The 18,268-nt window shown below is 43.1% G+C and overlaps 2 protein-coding genes across 4 annotated transcripts; both read right to left on the bottom strand.

Annotated features, from left to right (window-relative positions):
• Positions 1-875: 875 nt before the first annotated feature.
• zgc:85932 (uncharacterized protein LOC405875 homolog) lies at positions 876-10,890 on the bottom strand. 3 transcript variants are annotated; one of them, XM_052523803.1, is made up of 20 exons: positions 10,210-10,890; positions 9,063-9,132; positions 6,901-7,019; positions 6,603-6,736; positions 6,140-6,311; positions 5,866-5,937; positions 5,591-5,682; positions 5,430-5,504; positions 5,179-5,342; positions 4,858-5,015; positions 4,455-4,663; positions 3,891-3,933; positions 3,688-3,777; positions 3,530-3,590; positions 3,138-3,202; positions 2,644-2,751; positions 2,306-2,384; positions 1,997-2,116; positions 1,724-1,784; positions 876-1,536 (listed from the first exon to the last, which is right to left on the bottom strand). In XM_052523803.1, exons 1-20 carry the CDS (start codon positions 10,456-10,458, stop codon positions 1,524-1,526), a joined length of 2,154 nt encoding a protein of 717 aa, XP_052379763.1. In that variant the 5' UTR covers positions 10,459-10,890; the 3' UTR covers positions 876-1,523. The 3 variants fall into 3 exon arrangements, with proteins under 3 accessions (XP_052379763.1, XP_035626592.1, XP_035626600.1); XM_035770699.2 differs by having other exon boundaries at positions 1,724-1,782; positions 2,000-2,116; positions 10,210-10,888; XM_035770707.2 differs by having other exon boundaries at positions 1,724-1,782; positions 2,000-2,116; positions 2,683-2,751; positions 10,210-10,886.
• Positions 10,891-14,647: 3,757 nt separating this feature from the next.
• LOC118384288 (eukaryotic translation initiation factor 3 subunit K) lies at positions 14,648-18,148 on the bottom strand. The gene is made up of 8 exons (XM_035770689.2): positions 17,955-18,148; positions 17,439-17,537; positions 16,176-16,296; positions 15,868-15,945; positions 15,508-15,574; positions 15,334-15,411; positions 15,061-15,186; positions 14,648-14,790 (listed from the first exon to the last, which is right to left on the bottom strand). Exons 1-8 carry the CDS (start codon positions 18,014-18,016, stop codon positions 14,759-14,761), a joined length of 663 nt encoding a protein of 220 aa, XP_035626582.1. The 5' UTR covers positions 18,017-18,148; the 3' UTR covers positions 14,648-14,758.
• Positions 18,149-18,268: the final 120 nt, after the last annotated feature.

The following is an 18,268-nucleotide window of genomic DNA, read 5'->3' as shown; positions in this document are numbered from 1 at the left end:
ATACAGTATAAGCAAGTCAATATACAATGTGAGCAAATTAGGTGAGAAGGGAGGTAAAGGCAAAAAAGGCCATGGTGGCAAAGTAAATACAATATAGCAAGTAAAACACTGGAATGGTAGTTTTGCAATGGAAGAATGTGCAAAGTAGAAATAAAAATAATGGGGTGCAAAGGAGCAAAATTAATTAATGAATTAAATACAGCTGGGAAAGAGGTAGTTGTTTGGGCTAAATTATAGGTGGGCTATGTACAGGTGCAGTAATCTGTGAGCTGCTCTGACAGTTGGTGCTTAAAGCTAGTGAGGGAGATAAGTGTTTCCAGTAACAATAACTATAACAAGACCACCCATTTTATGTAATAGTAATGAGGACATGCTACACCGTGAATCATTTAGCCAGTGAGCCCATTGGTGTTGTTACCCACCTCTGATTTTTGTTGTCCCTTCATGGAGAGCCTATGCCACCTCACTGGTGCCCAAACTAATAGTCCTTCATGCAGGTGCATCGAAACCAAAACCGTATGAAATTCCCTTTGGGCCTATCATTTTGTTTGAAAGCTTGTCGTGTGTAAAGTGGCTTATATTTACCATTCAAATTTGATATGCTGGATCTGGCTGACATGACCAGACACTACATGAAGTAGGTCACGCTCCAACTGTGTGTCCATGCCAATTATCATCAGCGAGGCCTGATATACCATATGAATCATCGCAAGCCCCCGTAGCCCTCTAATGTTTTCATGACTGCCACATTGTGCCACATTCCTAATCGTTTTCTGATATACAGAAATCCCATGGGCATTGGACTCCATTCCAATAAGAAATCATTGTGGTGTGTACAATGTCAAGGTTAAATGATTACACATCAAACCGTCATATCCATTTTCTAATGAATTATATTTAATTGTAATGACAGACCTAGATTTGGCATCTCATTTTTCAAAAAGCCTGTTGCAGGTGAAGCTAGTACATGGGGAAAAGGACATTTCATTCAAAGGTGTGCAACTACACCTGTTCTCCTTTGATATCAATGTTTACTGATCCTAATTCCAGTTATTTTAGATTGTTTAATAAGTCTGGGGTGTGTGTGTGTTGATTACAAAATTAGCAGCTGTACTTCAAGCTACATTTTTAGCTTCTGAAATCAGTCGGACTTATTTAACACTCGTGTAATAATGGCACAACAGGAAATTGCTTGAACGTTTGCCACAGTACCACTGGTTCTGGTATGTGCTTTTTTTTTCACTATTCAGAAAACAAGATCATCCCGCATTTGAAGCGGATATTTACACACACTAAAGTCTCTCAGCAGAACATACATTTTTCAAAACATTCCCAGTCAACGGAAAGTGAAACAGAATTACAGCATGCACTTAGTTGCTAAAATCTGATGTTCGGCACAAATAATTGAAAGTCTTTATTGCAAAATAGATATGTAACTTTTCATTTAAAACAATGCTGCACCAAAACCCAGTTGAGCCGGCGGAGGGGATGAAAACCAGTGAGAGTGGGTCAGTTGTACATCGTCATGTGGAGCCACTACAAATCAGAAAAAGGGTGAGACAATAAATCAATATTTAATTCAAATGGCTATTCAAGCCATTATACATATGTAATCACGTGCAAAAGCGGCCTTTTCATTCACGTTAAGTCTGCCGTATTCTGCATGTTTACTAGGCTGTGAGAAAAAGAGTAGGTTTGGATCATCTGTCCTGTATGCTCTTACCTGTCTGTAGCTAACTGATATGGTCCCCATTCCCACAATGTCATAGGCTTGAAATTTATCTGTGAATGGAGCAAACATGATGAATTAGACCAAATACCCTTACATACAAATTTCTCTTGTATGATTATTCGTTTATTCTAAGTGCACCCCAAAAGTAACACATTTCAATCTTTCTTGTCAGTAGCACATCTTCAATCATTTAAAATCCCACATCAATCAGTCTTCCTAAATTCCTATTTTCAGTCCTTGTTGGACCACACCCATGCCCTCCCTTACGAATCATGCTGTCCAGTTTCATCAGCAGGTAAAGGAAACCGGGGTAACTGATTGTCATGTCTGGCTCCGTGTAGCGCAGGCCTATCAGCTCCAGGACGAAGTCATCCACCCCCATGCCTAGACCAGACCAGACCAGACGAATACATATCAACTCATGTTCAACCACATAACCTGCTATTTCAGCATTGTAAATTCTGTTGGTATAAAGTTCATGTGGACCAATAGGGACTGAACATGAAGAGTGGCATTTTGGCGCCCCCTAAAAGGCACCAATGGAAGCTTGTCATTAGATCATGTGTGTTCTACCTGCAGCTTTCAAGGCAGGTGAGACTTCAGGGTACTCCAGCAACTGGGATTTGTTCTTATCAAACGTCAAGAATATATCCTGTTAAGTGGAAGATCAAGACCAGCATGACTGAATAATATTTTCAGACAAATATAACTCAAATCACTTTGCATGCATCGAAGGGGTCGTATGATTATTGAATCAGCTCAGTCACATGATTGAGTCAGAAGTCACGGATCACTATTATATGTCCTTTAGCCAATCATAATTAGACTTCAAAGACAAAGCATGTTTTAGCCAATCAAACTACCGCCCAATCTTATCATATTGAAAGAACAGAATGATTGAAACTGTAAACCTTCCACTGACAGATGGCTTCGTATGGTTTAGACCTTACTGTCCATTTCCTGATCTTGTCCCACAGTGCCTGGAACCCCTGCCAGTCCAGCTGAGCTAACCCCCGACTCTGGGTTGACACTGCAGTCAAGGAAACAGCCCATCAAAAATGCATATGGCACAATTAAGGTCTTGGTAGATCACCATACCAAGTGAGGTCATGGTGGACAAGTTACCCTACCTTTGTATGTCTATGTACATACATGGCAAGTGTGTAACGTTCCACATTACTACATAGCCCTTTTTTGGGGGAGCTATGATCTTCAAACAGAGACTCGAATCCCTATGACCAGGGGGTATATGTTCGCTTAGACCGCTACACCAGAATCTGGTATATATTTAACCTATATTAACATGTTTATTGATCTATATAAACTACTGACCAACAGCCATGTTGAGACTTGATGCAGACTGGTTCAGCCATACATGTATTTTTTTCTCCAAGAGAAAGGATACATCCGTGAGGACCACAAAGCTCTTGCAGTGCTCCAGGACCAGCTTCTTCTCGCTCCCCGCCAGCACTGCAGGCCACAGCCCAGGAAAAGAGCAGGAAGCCACACAGACAAACCGTCAGTTTGGAACAGTTAAGACTTCCTCCTGCAGTGACATCACTACTTCCTGAATGTTCCCACTGTAGTTATGGCTTATGGAAGACTGCTAAATCAGTAGAGATTCGTACAGTTTTCCAGAATTTTCCAGGTGCATGTTGGCAAAGCAATGGCTACTGGTTGACAGATGCCATTATAACAAGCTGCTGTAAAGGGGAAGTGTGTACATGGTAATCGAAGGTGTGTCTTAGCCCCCATTTGAGGGACGATAGCGGTCTATTTTTGGAGCCAAACCCTTACCTCCGCCTTTTATGGCCTCGGTAAGCAGGTTGAGAAGCTCCAAAGGTCGACACTCTCCTTTCTGTTGGGAGGTTCGAAAAAAAGTTTTGAAAGTAAATATTGCACATCTTAGGCTAGAATGGAACAGTTTACATGGAACCTACTACATGTGTTCTCACCTTGTTGCGGTGCTTTTTAAAGAGCTGTCGTGTGGCCTCAGGAGAGGGCAGAGCCGACAGGTGTGGAAAGGAGAGCCGCGAGAGGGAGATCTACAGTGGAACACACAGGATGATCCATTTAGTCATATCACGAAAAGTCATACTAATGGAAACAGGAGGTGTTGGATTGTGGATACTTTGGACATCAATGCAATGACCTCTACCTGTGTGGGGGAGTTTACTTCAGTGCCGGGCTTCTCAGCTGGCCTGCAAACACAAAGAAAATACAGAATCATACGATTTAACTTGAAAAACAGACCTTTTAATTGGTGGATAAACTTACACACCGAGTGTATAAAGCATTAGGAACACTTTCCTAATATTGAGTCACATCCCCTTTGGTCCTCAGAACAGCCTCAATTTGTCGGGCATGGACTCTACAAGGTGTCCAAAGTGTTCCACAGGGATGCTGGCCCATGTTGACTTCAATGCTTCCCAAGGTCAAGTTGGCTGGATGTCCTTTGGGTGGTGGACCAGTGTTGATACACATGGGAAAATTGTTGAGCGTGAAAAACCCAGCAGTGACGCAGTTCTTGACACAATCAAACCGGAGCGCCTGGCACCTACCACCATACCCCGTTGAAAGGCATTTAAAGAAAGATCAGGTGTTCTTAAAATGTTGTAAACTCAGTGTAATTTAGAGAGCCTTTTCTTGACCGAGCCGTGAAACTAACAATTATCATAGGTATCTCTGCCTCCAACATCCAGTCATGGACTGGTCCACTCACGTCGCATTGTTGCCCTTTTCTGTCAACACCCGCAGGATGAACTCTCCCTGCTGATTGGTATCCGCGGTGGAGGGGATGATGACATAATGGCCGGGCGCCAGGCGACCACGAATCACCACCTCCGTTCGCTGGGCGTAACCCTGGGTGCTGATGAGTGGGCGGCGCAAGCTCAGGTCCAAAGAGGACAGGTAAGAGCACTCCGAGGCAGCCTGGGAAGAGAGGGGTGGATACGGTAGGGTACATACACATTTCCACACTGAGAAAAATTATGCCACACTCAAATATTCCCGGACTTCTTCCTCCCTTCTTTTTTCTCTCATATTTAGTGTGGCTCATTTAAATCTACTCTGGCTGTATTTCCTGTTGCGTGTGTATGTCTGCATACAGTCATGTGCTGGTGTACCTTGTAGATATCCAGGCCGATGCCCAGGTGGACTCCTCTGAGTCTCTGGTGCTTCTGCATGAGGGCCACTAGGAAGGAACAGGTCAGCTCAGGGTCACTGGGGTCATCGTCCTCCTCCAGCAGGGTCAAGTGGAACTGAGGGTTCTGCCAGAACCAGCCTGGACAGATACATATTTAGTATTGTACATCATCTGTGTGTGTATGTTTCAATAAGGCACACACATGGATATCAATCTATTCCTTCTCTGATTATGTATGGCTGAATTCATTTTTATTTCATAGTTGTGGTGTGTGTGTCAGTAGCATTGTGACTTTTCCCACCCCCTTTGGGAGAGCCCCCGGCGGAGATGTGTGGAACCCAGCTCCCATGATGCATCGTGCAGTTCCATGGCCTCTGTGTGGCGCCCGGCTCGCTCAGGGTCTCCTCACTCAGGTGACACACCTCCATCGACTCAAAGTTCTGACGGAAGTCCGACACTGCCATCCTGAGCGAGGAGAGAGAGATGTTATTAATATATGAGAACAGGTGAAGTATACACAAAGAGAGAGTCTATGAAGAGAGGTCCACTTACCAGAACTCCCCGTCCTCCTTCTGAACCCTGTCCAGACGCTTCTGCTCCTCCTCACGGACATGACTCCACTCAGGCCTGTGGACAGACAAACACACTGTGAGGAACCTGCCCCCCCTACACACACATAAATGGTATGATTAATGGGTTAATAGCTAGCTAACCCATTCATGTCACTCCAGGGTCCCTCCCACTCCATCTTTCCCCAGGGGTTGTGAACACGGACCAGCTCCACAGTCTCATACTTCGTCTTCACCTGAGTGGAGAAGTGAGAGAGACAGAGTCACCCAAACTGAAAACCTATTTGACTATCAAACACAGGAAACCCAACTCCACTGAATGTGTGCAGGTTTTGGCTGGTGGCATTTGGACACTTTTGGCCTTGGTGTGCAGTCATGAATCAGAGAGTGAATTTGACAACAGAGGCGGTTAGTCTTACATTTTCAAGCCCGGTTACAGAGTAGGCATGCCTGAACAGGATTCCAAACTCATTCCTCTGCTCAAGGGGGCCCTGTGGGAAAATGAATCCACGCACAACATATGTTAATGTCTAAGCAAAGTAGAACAGAAGGTTTAATTACCGTGTTCTGCTCACTGATACAATTATAGGAGTGGGTTTGAATCCTAATACACGTAGAAAGGTTATTCCATCAGAAAGATGGAGGCTCGGCACCTACGTTTCATCACCTTGTCCCCTGTAATGTTACACACACCTGGCAGTTGGCACAGTTGATGAGTGCTCCCTTGGCCAGAATGGGCTTGAGGAAGGCTGCCAGGTCCTTGGGCAGAGAAGCCACAGTCAGCACCTCTGTTATGCCCCCTGTCATGTCCACCATGGCCTCGTGGGGGAAGCCCATGTTCAGGGCCCGATAGCCTCCCTTCAGCCTGACAGAGAGGGTCAATCACAACAGGTAAGATTGGAGGCCAGAGCAGCATCATAGTGCAGTGGACACACTGGTACATCCTGGTGTTATCCACTTCGGCCTTACGCAACTAAAGCCACACGCAGGAGGTAATTACACTGACAGGATAGAATGACGTAGACATGCAGTTCTAGACCAACTCGGAGTTAAAATATCAAATCATTGCATCCACAAAGACAATGTGTGTGTGACAGGATAGCAGAAAAAAAACAGCATGCATAGAACACCAAAGATCGCAGAGACAAACACTGACTTGGCGTAGGCCTTCTCCAACAGAGCACTCCAGAACTCTCTTTTCTCTGAGGAGCACAGGTAGATCAGCTTGCCCTTTTGCGTAGGCAGCAGGTCATCAACCTTCACCTTCTCCCACTCACCGTACTGCCAGAACTATAGACAGACAGGTTTTCATTTTAATCTCAGGGATAGGCATCAACAAACTCCAACTAAAATAGTCATTCACCCATATGTCCTATAAACAGGAGTGCATATTCAACAACCCTTGACAAATACTGTACAGCCTAATTAGGTGTGTTTAATGTCCTGAGGCTGACCTGGAAGTAAAAGCTGCCGTTGTAACCCTCCTGGAAGCTCTGCCCATTGGGCACCACCCGCTCCAACAGCGGGCGATACAGGGAGAGGGATGCCACCGCAGACAGGAACCAGCAGTCATCTAATCAACAGAGAGCAGGGGAGGACAGAGGGACAGGTAAAGGTATATTACATCGCATTTACGTCACTGGGTAAGTCAAGGGAGAGCATGTTTAGTCATTTGATGATGACCACCTGTCGTTTACTGTACAGTAGACATACAATTCATGAATGATGTCAAAGCCATTCTGTGCTCTAGGGTAGAACTTTGCTGTCATGACGTGGCCCTTTCTGGGTATAGAGCGTGGCATCCCCCTCGCTCTCCTTTCTTACACCCAGGTTCTGTTATCTCAGGTTGTCAATTCCTGGAGGAGACGCTCTCCTCCTGGCCATGCAGTATAGAGAGCGAGAGTTTCACAGCAGAACAAAGGAACTTCTTCTACATCACAGAACAATATCCATGTTTTGGAGAATGTGTAAACGGTCGGTGGAGAAGCCAGCTACGACCTGGTCCGTTTTGTTTCATGTTTGTGACCTCATGAAAGACAATACAGCCACATTACCATAACTCTGTTTATACAAGTGCCTCTGTTGAGGTTTGCGTCTAATTATTGTATAAAATGAATGAGTAAAGATGAAACTATTTATGAAATGATATAATGCTATGTTAAACCGTTAATGTGAGAGAATTGTATTCCCTTTAAAGTTTAACTCAGTCATTGGCCCGCCCCCATGAGCACAGACATGATCTGGCTCATGGGACAGTCCTTTTCTACTGTTACAAATAAAAACCCCACCTGAAGAAATCCTCTTCAGACCATGCGTACCTCGGTCAGCTAAGGGGTCTAAGGTTGAGTAGAAAAAACCTCAGTATAAGCTAAGGTTGTAATGGTTGTTGAATTCCTAACCATACCACGTGGAGCATTGGCCACACGGGTGGAAATGGTTAAACTCAGACTATCGATCCCGACAGAATAAGAGCAAATCTTCGATACTAATTACTAGTCTGCAGCTAGAAATTATGTCAACCTGACATGCGAAGATCGACAACTGCCGAAACATCTATTCTATAAGAACATTTTTGAAGGGTACTCTGAAGTATCCATTCTAATCAAGAACAGAAGAGACGCTTGGATGAACTTTCTAACAGAAAGACGGACGGTTCCAACAGAGATCATGACGACACACTGAGCGTAAATATAGAGTGATTGCAATTATTCCCGAATGAGTGAGCGTTTGTGCAAAGGATTAGCATTTGAATTAATATAATTAACTGTGTAGTGACTCATTTTTGTCTTTCCCGCCCTTCTCAGTCCCAACCCACTTCCCTTTGTCCACCAAGCCGTCATATCGGTTTAGCCCACTAGGGAACCTCCCCTATCATTTCCTTGTAACCATATCTACTGTGTTGTTTGTTTATCCATTTCTGTGATTATTTAGTTAGTAAATAAATGATTAAGACAATTGATGTATGGATGATTCATAGTAAAGGCTGGATTCGTACAGATAACCAACAATTTACATTGTTTTGAATGAGACTAACGTGAGGTAAAGCATAATTAATTAATTAGAAGACTAATTGATCAGATATTAAAATATCTGAGGAGTTATATATGGAAAATTATAACTTTGCAATCTGAAGATTTTCCTTGGTGCCCCGACTTCCTAGTTAATTACATTTACATGATTTGTTTAATCACATAATAATAATTACTGAGAATTGATTTGATGAAATAACAGTCTTCACTTTAATGATGCCAAAGACACAACATTGCCATCAATGGGAGAAAACTTTGGGTAATAAGGAAACAGACAGATCAACTGTACCCCAGCTTATTGTGGTACTGCAATGGTTGGAAACAAGACTAAGGGCTCTATTCAATCTGTAAAGCATTGCAGATTCCACAATAGACATTTGAAGGTAATTTCTGATTGAGCAGACCTATGCAGTGTTTACATTGAACGCAGCCTCCACTAAAAAGCGGGAACATTGACATTTAAAGGCAATCACGCTGCAACGCTGAACTTGTGCGACGCAGATTGAATAACACCCTAATATGTAAGGAGGCAGGTGGTGGAAAGCCACTGCTTCGGGCAACATACATACGGCATTTGTTCTACTTACTCAGAACTCCCTGACACACGTCCATACGTGTGGCTCCATCCACTATGAACTGTGCTGAAGGGCAGATATCCTGGGAGAGGGAAGAGAAAGCAAGACACAACAGGCCTCTTAATAACAAACTTTTAGCTGAGTGTCCCCTTTACTGGGTAAGATGAAGTGGATAACAACATACCAGGGACACGCTCTGTTTACATGATCTAAAGTAGTGTAGAGACTTTAACCCACCTGTCCTCACTCACAACTGTTGCTTTTTACAGTTTGTTTTTATTTATGATTGACTGAACACTACTAGGCCTCCCCATTGATAAATAAACTGAAATAAAAGTGCAAAGATACACGGTGACAGGCATTGTTGACCTAAGACTCCATCTTCAATGGAGAGAAACAAAGCAAATACAACATGTACGACGTAGGTAAGGAGACCTTTGTGTCTTTATGACTAAAACCAGCCGACCAGACTTGGCTCTCATGACAGCTTGACAATTGGCTATGCCTTGAGGCTAAAATCACTATGATCTAGTCCTGCCCTAATGCAGTAGTCTTCAATCCAGGGCCTGAACTCATAAAGCATTGTCCAATAGTAGGGCTATTCAACTCTTTCTTACCCTACGAGGTCTGGAGCCTGCTGGTTTTCTGATCCATCTGATAATGAATAGCACCCACCTATGATTCAGTAATCTGGAGCTTGATACCCAACCCTGTGGATCAGGGCCAGGCTGGAAGATCACTGCCCCAATGTCCGAGTTTCTCACCACTTCATTGACATTTGAGTTACAAAAGCTAAACTCTATACCAAACATTACCCACACAAATCTAATCTGCGGGTGTTTTTTTAAATTGTGGTTGTCAGTACATGCATGATTCTTAGCACGTCTATGCGACCTGAAAGAGAAGTATATGACACACCCTCAAAAACTTGCATTTGTCATGCATTGAAAATAACTGTCCATTAGAGACCTCCGTCCACCCGTTGTCAATGCAAACATATCACACTCACAGTGTATTGCAATTATACATAACATGGTATGTCGGATGGTTTTATTAATACACACTTATTTTGTAAGAGAGAAAGGTTTCCATTTAAATGAAGTATTTTCATTAATTATTTTTTATTTGTTTATGTTATAACAATGTCATACTGCGCTACCTTTGGGCGTCTCCATTCCATGGCGGGTTGAAGAATCATATCTCCCATTGGAAAGTCGTAGTCCACGAACAACCCATCATCCATTGAATTACCGCCGTTACCATGTTTTTGAAGAACTGGAGTAGGTTTGTCAGCGGTAAATGACGAGAGCCACCGTTTGGAGTTAAACGAGCTTCCGAGATCTTCCGTCGTTGCCTCTGCTGTACTTATTTCTGCGACCGGAGTCTTCTTTTCATTCCTGTCACTCATACCGTCGCAATTCTTTCTGAATGTCCTTACAAAACCGATATGCTGTTTGTTGTGCAGTTAAAATAGTGTGCATGCAGAGAAACCCTTCAACTTTTAAAACACTTGCTCTGTCCACTTTTCAATTATTATCCAGGAGTTACCGTACCAACTTTTCTAGAGTCTTCTGACTTTGTAGTCACGATTTACCTTGTCAAAATGGCCATTGGCCACACCCTCGTTACTGCACTGTAACTCACCTGTGCAGCCTTCGAAAGTCTCGCTTGCATGCGCACTCTCATGATTCATAAATCGTTGCATGACCCAAGTCATATAAATTGAACAAAAATATAAACGCAACATGTAAAGTGTTGGGCCCATGTTTCATGAGCTGAAATAAAAGTGACCAGAAATGTTCCATATGCACAAAAAGCTTATTTCTCTCAAATTATTTCTCTCACACATTCATTTACATCCCTGTTAGTGATCATTTGCCAAGATAATCCATCCACTTGACAGGTGTGGAATATCAAAAAGCTGATTAAACAGCATGGTCATTACACAGGTGCACCTTGTGCTGGGGGCCATACATGGCTACTCTAAAATGTGCAGTTTTATCACAACACAATGCCACAGATGTCTCAAGTTGAGGGAGTGTGCAATTGCCATGCTGACTGCACAAAGTCCACCAGAGGTGTTGGAATCATTTCTGCATAAGCTGTCAGAAACCGTCTCATTGAATCTCATCTGGGTGCTCGTTGTCCTCACCACGGTCTTGACCTGACTGCAGTTCAGCATCAAACCGACATCAGTGGGGAAAAGCTCACTGTATTTCCATTTGCATGCTACAGAAGTGTGCTCTTCAAAGATGAATCGCAGTTTCAACTGTACTGGGCAGATGGCAGAAAGCTTGTACTGCGTCGTGTGGGTGAGCGGTTTGCTCATGTCAACGTTGTGAACAGAGTGCCCTATGGTGGAGGTGGGGTGATGATATGGGCAGGCATAAGCTCCAGACAATAAACACAATTTAATTTTATTGATGGCAATTTGAATGCAGAGATACCGTTTTGAGATCCCGAGGCCCATTGTCGTGCCATTCGTCTGCCGCCATCACCTTGTTTCAGCATGATAATGCACTGCTCCATGTCGCAAGGATCTGTACACAATTCTTGGAAGCTAAAAATGTCCACCTCTTCCATGGCCTGCATACTCACCAGACCATATGTTCCAGTTCCCGCCAATATACAGCAACTTCGCACAGCCATTGAGAGGGCAAACATTCCACAGGTCACAATGGCACCGGAGGGGATGGCTGACGATTTACGTGCTCCAAACCAACTGTGTTACTTTGTTTTTTAGCGTTGTTTGTAACTTATTTTGTACATAATGTTGCTGCTACCTTCTCTTATGACCGAAAATAACTTCTGGAGATCAGAACAGCGATTAATCACCACAAACTGGTAGAAGCTTTCTCCTTTAACGAGTCCAATGAATCCGACGTAAAGGATATACTGCTTTCCCAGGAACAGGCCCAAATCCTTGTCATTCGCGTGAAGAGAAGACTGAGAAAAAGGGGTCGGAGGTCAGGCTGCCTTCTGAGAATTCGTAGGCAAGTGAGTAAACCCCCAATGCCATCTGTTCTATTGGCAAACATGCAATCATTGGAAAATTCAAATTGATGACCTACGAGCAAGATTAAACTACCAACAGGATATTAAAAACGGTATGTTTCACCGAGTCGTGGCTGAATGACGACATGAACAACATACAACTTCCGGGTTTTACACTGTATCGGCAGGATAGAACAGCAGCCTCTGGTAAGACAAGAGGTGGCGGTCTATGTAGATTTGAAAACAACAGCTGGTGCACAATATCTAAAGAAGTCTTGAGGTTTTGCCTGCCTGAGGTAGTGTATCTCATGATGAGCTGTAGACCACACTATCTACCTAGAGAGTTTCTGTATTTTTCGTAGCTGTCCACATACCACCACAGACCGATGCTGGCACTAAGACTGCACTCAATGAGCTGTATACCACCATAAGCAAACAGGAAAACGCTCATCCAGAAGAGGCGCTCCTAGTGGCCAGGGACTTTAATCCAAGGACACTTAAAATCGGTTTTATCAAATTTCTACCAGCATGTTACTGTGCAACCAGAGGAAGAAAAAAAAATAAAACTCTTAGACCACTTTTACTCCACACACAGAGACGTGTACAGAGCTCTCCCTCGCCATCCAGTTGGCAAATCTGACCATAATTCTATCCTCCTGATTCCTGCTTACAAGCAAAAATTAAAGCAGGAAGCACCAGTGACTCGGTCCAAAAAAAGTGGTTAGATGAAGCAGATGCTAAGCTACAGGACTGTTTTGCTAGCACAGACTGGAATATGTTCCGGGATTCTTCTGATGGCATTGAGGAATACACCACATCAGTCACTGGCTTCATCAATACGTGCATTGATGACGTCATCCCTACAGTGACTGTACGTACATACCCCAACCTGAAGCCATGGATTACATACAGGCAATGCACTGAGCTAAAGGGTAGAGCTGCCACTTTCAAGAAGAAATCCTGTTATGCCCTCCGACAAACCATCAAACAGGCAAAGATTCAATACAGGACTAAGATCGAATTGTACTACACCGGCTTCAACGCTCGTTGAATGTGGCAGGGCTTGCAAACTATTACAGACTACAAAGGGAAGCACAGCCAACACCTGCCCAGTGACACAAGGCTACCAGAGGAGCTAAATTACTTCTATGCTCGCTTCGAGGCAAGTAACACTGAAACGTGCATGAGAGCATCAGCTGTTCCGGACGACTGTGTGATCACGCTCTCCGCAGCCGATGTGAGTAAGACCTTTAAACAGGTCAACATTCACAAGGCCGCAGGGCCAGACGGAGTACCAGGACGTGTGCTGCGAGCATGCGCTGACCAACTGGCAAGTGTCTTCACTGACATTTTCAACCTCTCCCTGTCCGAGTCTGTAATACCAACATGTTTCAAGCAGACCACCATAGTCCCTGCCCAAGAACACTAAGGTAACCTGCCTAAATGACATCCGACCCGTAGCACTCACGTCTGCAGCCATGACGTGCTTTGAAAGGCTGGTCATGGCTCACATCAACACCAGTATCCCAGAAACCCTAGACCAGTGGTTACCAAACTTTTTGTAGTCCCGTACCCCCTCTAGCACCAGGGTCAGCTCACCCTCAACTGTTGTTTTTTGCCATCATTGTAAGCCTGCCACACACTATACGACACCAGCCATATCCACCGCAGAAGGAAGAATTAAGTCCTCCACAATAGCATGGGGCTTGCCTGTCTTAGCCACTCGGTAGCTCACCATAAAAGACTCTTCTAGCACCTTCTTATTCATGATATCTGTTGCTTTTAGACATGTCTTACTACACATAAGTCTTAATTCTCGCTAAAAAAACTCTGGTGTCTTATTTTTCAAATTGGCATGTTTTGTTTCTAAATGTCTGCACAAGAGTGAAGGTTTCATCGAGTTGTGAGATAGTACTTTTGCACATACACTACCGGTCAAAAGTTTTAGAACACCTACTCATTCAAGGGTTTTTATTTTCACTCTTTTCTACATTGTAGAATAATAGTGAAGATATCAAAACTATGAAATAACACATATGGAATCATGTAGTAACCAAAAAAGTATTAAACAAATCAAAATATATTTTATATTGGAGTTCCTTTCAATAGCCACCCTTTGCCTTGACAGCTTTGCGGCTACTTTATGTAGCCAACATATTCTTGCTTTGCGTTTACCTCTAATTTAGAAGACACTGTTGCACAAACATGCTGATTTAGGTCTACACAATAACTGGTATTATCAGGCTGTATAGCTAATTACACTTGCTCTTACTCAGTACATTTATTAGCTAGCGATTAGCAGCTAACAAGATTTAAGAACAATTTGCTAAGAAAAATAAAAATGGATGTTACACACTGCGTATCACATTTAACAAACCAAACATTAAAATACCGGTATAGAAGGTAAAGTAAAAACCCAGTGGCCCGTGCACCAATACATGTAGATCACAAAAAAAAAAACAGTATACCGCCCAGCCCTAGTGATACAGACAACTGTGTTAATTTAGTGACAGTCCCTATCTTTGGTAGTAATTCCTGGAATGGACTTAATGTTATCAGACTAGGTCAATGTAATCAGTGAAAAGATCGGCACACTTCGGGTCTGATTTTGAATGGATAATTAACATTTATTGTAAAAGGTTGGTTTGAGGAATATGAACTGCTGTCTGGCAGATTTTTTTATTGTGCATTGAGTGTGCAGATGCGTCTGGGTATCACTGAGATGTAGCCATGATGCTGGATACACCTGTGGAAGAGGGACAGAAACAAAGGAAAATACAGGAGAGAAAACAGGGAGAGGAAGACAGGGGAGCAGGAGAAAAAGGGAAAGAGAGAAAAGAATGTCAACAAAATTGTCTTTCCATGAAAAGTCTTAAATCTACACTGACAGGAGGGGGTGTAAGGAAGAAGTTGAACTTTGAAATTCTAAAAGTGACTACAGATGAGACAAAAGCCACTTCACTGGAATACCAGCAAGCAAGACAGAAACTGGGACACAAGACAAGGAAACACTCACTCTCAAAGTCAATCTTCTCCACAATGTTCTTGGGCTTGACACTCTCCTCCTGGTTAAAGATGAAGATCTGCCCTTCCTCATTCTCCGTCCACCCGTACTTGCTCATCCACACCTTCACCTGTGTGTCTGAATGGGGAGCAGGAAGTCAACTGAACAGGGGGAAATGGGATTTGACTTACAGATAATTAACACTGTAACACTGAGTCACTGAAAGAAAGGAAATCAATAGGACAACACTCCAAAAGATATACATCATAAATGAATGGCCTTTACCAAGGGGGTCACCCAGCATCTCAGCTAGAAGTCGATGCTCTATGTTCTGGTATGTGATTCCAACCACATGGCAGATAACTGTGGAGAGAGCAGCAGTTAGAAAGGCTATTATCAAGTTTTTATTGCAATATTATACAGTCAACAGCTAACTTGATTTCCATATGTTCTACTCACACTTGCGCACTGAGTCCTCAAAGCCTGTGATGCCATCAATGAATTCCCTGTTCTCCTCCAGGCTGGACTGAGTGACAGACAAAGGAATGAGTACCATACAATCATACCATTTGGAGTACTGGATGTCACACTTCATAATAAAGTCATGATAGGGGTTGACTATTCGTACAGCCGTCAATCTCCAGTTAGAGCCACAATGTACAGTCATGTTTAACCTCAATGTTCTGTTTGGAACCATTCCTTCTTATTAGAATACGATCCCCAAAATTCTCTGACAATGACTGGAAAGTTAAGTGAAATGAGCAGGGCAAAAAGCAGGTGAAATAAAGAGACAGACCAACATATGTATTGTGTACATACCCAGAAGGACTGGAAATGGCAGGTCTCCAGGAGGTTCCCCAGGTACAGGATCTGCCTTATGGGGCGCTCCTCCTGCTGCTTTACTGTTGTCAAGGAAAGGCACCACACACACAGCAAACAACTGGCCACATAATAGACAGTAACGTCCACACCAATACCACTCAATAAGGTATACCGCCCAGGACTAAATGATTGTCTGTTTTTGAACAAATTATTGTCAATGTTGTTGTTGACAGGGAGTACAGAAAGGGACAAACTGCACTAGTTGCAGGGTTTATACTAGATTATACAGAGCACCGAAAGGATACGTGTGTCTGGTCAATCATGCACTTGCACAGAGTAAAGTCTGTGTGTGGTAGGTTGGTCAGGGCCTTGAGCAGAATTTGCGACGTCACTGTGACCTGGAAGTAAGCAGGGTTGAACTGGTACCTATAGGAACAAGAACAGCATCTCTGTTATTGATATAGCCATGAGTGGTGTTCTGCTAGCCCAAGAATGTACACCTTAAGGTCCAAGTACCTTATGTTATTTTCAGAGGTAGACTGGCTCTGTCAGCCAAGCAGCCAGATACTCCATATAAATGTCAATCATTTCTCAATTGCGATACAGTTCTAGAAACATAAAGCTCTTTACCTTCACATCAAAATAATTTCACAAATGCAAAATATACACTTACTGTACACAGTTTTAACAGTCTTTATCACAGATGCAGCCGACAGCATTTTTCATTGACAACACGTTTCTGGCGGCCTTCTTTAGTTACATACAGGTGTTCGGAGCATGCTAGATAGTAGGGATGTGCATCCCTCCCTTACAAGCACGATTCAATACGCATCTAGAGACATGGGCTCCGATACAGGTACGATACTATTAGTTTGAAACGATTTGGTGCGTTTTGATGCAACGCACAAACAAGTGTTGCATAAACACAATTTTCCATTCTAAATCAATATCTGATACTGATCGAGTTCAGGAGCTGGATCGGTCTGAGTTGACTTCTCTGAGCTGCCCTGTGTGTTTGTGTGTGTGAATGATGTAGTATGTGCTGAGCCATATGGCAGTCTACCACTGTTCTTGTAAAAATGACTAAATGCACTGACTGTTTAAATATTTTGTACGGTAAACCTGGCAATCGGAAAGCGCCTAACAGCAGTTGTGCTGATGTGCGATCAGTTGTGTCCACCCGGTAGCCCATACAGCTCCACTGATAAAAAATGTATGTCCACAACACATTTGGGAACAATGACCAGCAAATGACATTGGTTGTCATTTAATATCGTAAAAGCCATTTTACAAACATCTGAACGCTGAAGGTGACTTGCAGATGTAGCCGGTTTTCTTTTGGCATTGTGGAAACACTAACCGTGTTAACGTTCAGATTGCCGGGTTGATAACAAAACTTGCCCATACAGAAGAAGCCTTCATCCAATTACTTATGTGTAATGGAATTGAGATTCATGATCAAGGGCTGCTTGCCACCCAGCAGACAAATCGAGCTACATATGTTAACCATTTTGTGCTAGCCTAACAAATGTGATAGTAGTCAGACAGTCAGAGGAAGGGTGACTCACAATTTGAGGATAGCCAAATTGGCCTCTAGGTCGTATGCATTCTCTTTAACTTGTGTTTCCACGTAGCGTTCCAATGTTGCAAGGTTCTCTGGGTTGTATCTGTAAGAGATCATAAACGATGTAACATTAAGGGCGTGTGTTCAACAGATAGCCGACACAGCTAACAAACTACAACAAGTTGAGCAAAAATATGCATAGAGTCAATCAAGCTACAACCAACCAACTGTCAAATTATGTTGTGTTAGGTAAATACCGTTAGCTTAACGTTACAGTTTACTGGTAAAAGCCTGTGTACCTAAATAGCTAACGTTAGCTTACAAGTAGCATTGGGTAAAACAAAGATATGTGACACAAACACGTCGTTAGATGTTGGATATGTCTAATAAATGACCCCCAACAGCTAACTGTAACTTTCTATATAATGTCAAACAATCAAATGTAGCTAGCATTACGAAGTAGCAGCAAGCAAACTGAATGGGCTAGCTAAGCTAGTATTTGTCAAACAAGTCTGCATACCTATCAATTCCTCGTAAGAGCTTTCCCACGTTGGCTCTCATCTGCTCGAATGAAGACGCCATTTGATCCAAACTCGTACTGCGGTCTTTTTGGAGCTAAATTTGAAGAAATCCGCACGTGGACCGAGAAGTGGAAAAGCGAGTGAGTGGAGCGTAAATGTCTTGGAACGGAAAGGGCTGTGGTGACTTGACGTAAACAGGAAGTTAGTTTACTGACGGACCACTAGTTAGAAACTGCAGAACATGTCGCTGAAAATGCATTGGAGACAGCATATGATCAACAAATCAGTATGTTTCATTTGTGAACATATAGAC

The sequence above is a fragment of the Oncorhynchus keta genome, chromosome 1, assembly GCF_023373465.1.
Source record: "Oncorhynchus keta strain PuntledgeMale-10-30-2019 chromosome 1, Oket_V2, whole genome shotgun sequence".
NCBI classification, from domain to species: Eukaryota; Metazoa; Chordata; class Actinopteri; order Salmoniformes; family Salmonidae; genus Oncorhynchus; species Oncorhynchus keta.
The sequence above is the reverse complement of the archived record's forward strand: the minus strand, read 5'-3'. Positions and strand labels throughout refer to the sequence as shown.

Coding starts and splice junctions, on each gene's coding strand:
- LOC118384288 (XM_035770689.2), bottom strand. CDS start 18,016: ATGGCGTCTTCATTCGAGCAGATGAGAGCCAACGTGGGAAAGCTCTTA. Junction 15,575..15,867: donor GCCATTTCCAGTCCTTCTGG/GTATGTACACAA, acceptor TCTGTCACTCAG/TCCAGCCTGGAGGAGAACAG. Junction 15,412..15,507: donor TGAGGACTCAGTGCGCAAGT/GTGAGTAGAACA, acceptor CTCTCTCCACAG/TTATCTGCCATGTGGTTGGA.
- zgc:85932 (XM_035770699.2), bottom strand. CDS start 10,458: ATGAGTGACAGGAATGAAAAGAAGACTCCGGTCGCAGAAATAAGTACA. Junction 5,505..5,590: donor CCCTGGAGTGACATGAATGG/GTTAGCTAGCTA, acceptor GTCTGTCCACAG/GCCTGAGTGGAGTCATGTCC. Junction 3,203..3,529: donor CGAGGCCATAAAAGGCGGAG/GTAAGGGTTTGG, acceptor TGTGGCCTGCAG/TGCTGGCGGGGAGCGAGAAG.